Source organism: Buceros rhinoceros, unplaced genomic scaffold (assembly GCF_000710305.1).
Source record: "Buceros rhinoceros silvestris isolate BGI_N320 unplaced genomic scaffold, ASM71030v1 scaffold36726, whole genome shotgun sequence".
Lineage (NCBI taxonomy): Eukaryota > Metazoa > Chordata > Aves > Bucerotiformes > Bucerotidae > Buceros > Buceros rhinoceros.
In genome coordinates, this window is record NW_010418781.1 from 42,852 (window position 1) to 44,554 (window position 1,703).

At 48.9% G+C, this 1,703-nt stretch overlaps 1 protein-coding gene across 1 annotated transcript in view; it reads right to left on the reverse strand.

Annotated features, from left to right (window-relative positions):
• Positions 1-254: 254 nt before the first annotated feature.
• GSG2 (germ cell associated 2 (haspin)) overlaps positions 255-1,703 on the reverse strand; it is a 1,709-nt gene continuing 260 nt past the window's right edge. Inside the window, exon 2 of the mRNA XM_010138666.1 lies at positions 255-1,668. Within this exon, the coding sequence (XP_010136968.1) occupies positions 255-1,668 (1,414 nt within the window). The remainder of the gene's footprint in view (positions 1,669-1,703) is intronic.

The window sequence follows — 1,703 nt, forward strand, 5'->3', positions numbered from 1 at the left end:
AAAAAATTTCTGTGGACTTGAGAACAGTAATTGAGCTTGAGGAGATCTCTCACACACACCCCCTCCACCAATGTCAACTCTGTTCTCTTCCCCCCATCACCCCTCAAAAAAAGTACATATGGAAACACCTTAAAGCAGAAGACTCTTTTCCAGGGTTTTTTAGACATTTTTGGCAGCGTATTACACACGCTGGTAACCGCTCATAGCACTTCTTCGTTGTGCCAACATTTAAAAAGGCCATACATAAAAACTGCTCACTGGAAGAGGCTGCTGCTCTGCAGAACGTCAAGGGCTGACTCAAAGGTCAGCACTTCTTTGTGGAACTTGGTGAGCTGCTGCTTTATTTTCCTCAGGGCAGGTGTTGATGCCTTCTTCTTGTAGCAGATGCCTGTCAGAAGTTTATCTGACAGATAGTGCAGCCAGAGGACGTTGCTGTGGGGGTGGTAGTCAGTCCAGGTGTTGGAGTTCTCCGCTTTCATCTGCCTGTAGATGTCAAACTGGTAGTCCCCTGCGCCTTGAAACAGCTCTTCATCGGTGGAAAGGTCACAGAACACTGTCAGCCCATCCTTCTCCAGCCGAGACAGGGTGTAATCTATGATGCTGACGTGGAGCCCTGCTGTGGGGATCGTGTGTGTTGCCCCGTTCAGCACATAATTGAGCTCCTTTACACCCGTTTTCTTGACCAGCACGTTCCCCCAGTGCAAGTCTCTGTGCTCAAAGTGCAGTTCCTGTTCTGCCACGGCCAGGGAAGCAGTGACCTGGTGCAAAATGCTTTTTGCTGATGCCACCGAACTGAACCTGTTTCTCATATTCTCCAAGTCACTGCCTCCAAATTCAAACTCCAGAACCACAAAGAGCTGCTCGTCCCCAAAAAGGTCTGGCCGGTCATTTTCTGACCCGGTTACTTTGTGGTATTTGTCCCAGGCTTCCAGGAGATACTTAGGATAGGCCCCTTGAACACAGTGCATGGAATACAAGCTGATGAACCCAACAGTCCTGTTCACAGCCTCTTCAGACAGGAGACTGAGTTCTTTTGAAATTATTATCTCAGGCAGAATCTCTCCAAAACTCTTTTGAGCTTCACCATTTACTTTTTCAGTCCCCTCAATGGGAATTATTTTCAAGGCCACCGGTCCTCTCTCACTGTCGATCTGGAAGACCTCTCCAAAGACCCCTTCTCCAATTTTCTTGCAATCTTTCATCTTATCTAAGGGAATGCATTCCTCAAAAGTGATAGGTCCCTCCTGGAGGCATTCCCCAAACACCTTCTCTGCATCTGTGAGCATTTGCTCCAGGACTGAACAGGAATTGCTGGGGGCCAGCAGGGCCATGGAGGACACAGACCATGCTGAGCACTGAGCCTTGCTTTCTTGGTACCCCGAAAGCTGGGATTTCACAGACGGAGTACAAAGGATGCTGTTGCAGAAACTCTCTTCTGTGGTGACTTTCTTCTTCTTATGGAAGGACAAAGATGCTCGAACTCTTCCCCAGGAATGGGAGCTATTGAGGAGTGAGTAGTCATTGTCTCTGATACCTACAGACAACTCTAGAACACGTTGCTTCATTCCTTTTTGCCTCACCTGTGGTCTGAAAAAGGAGTTCATAGGCTGCTGCTGCCTCTTGTTTCTGTGCGGTTTTGGACGGAGCCTTGTCTGCCTGCTCCCGCGGCTGGGGATGAAGCCGCCGGAGGAAGCTTTTCTTCC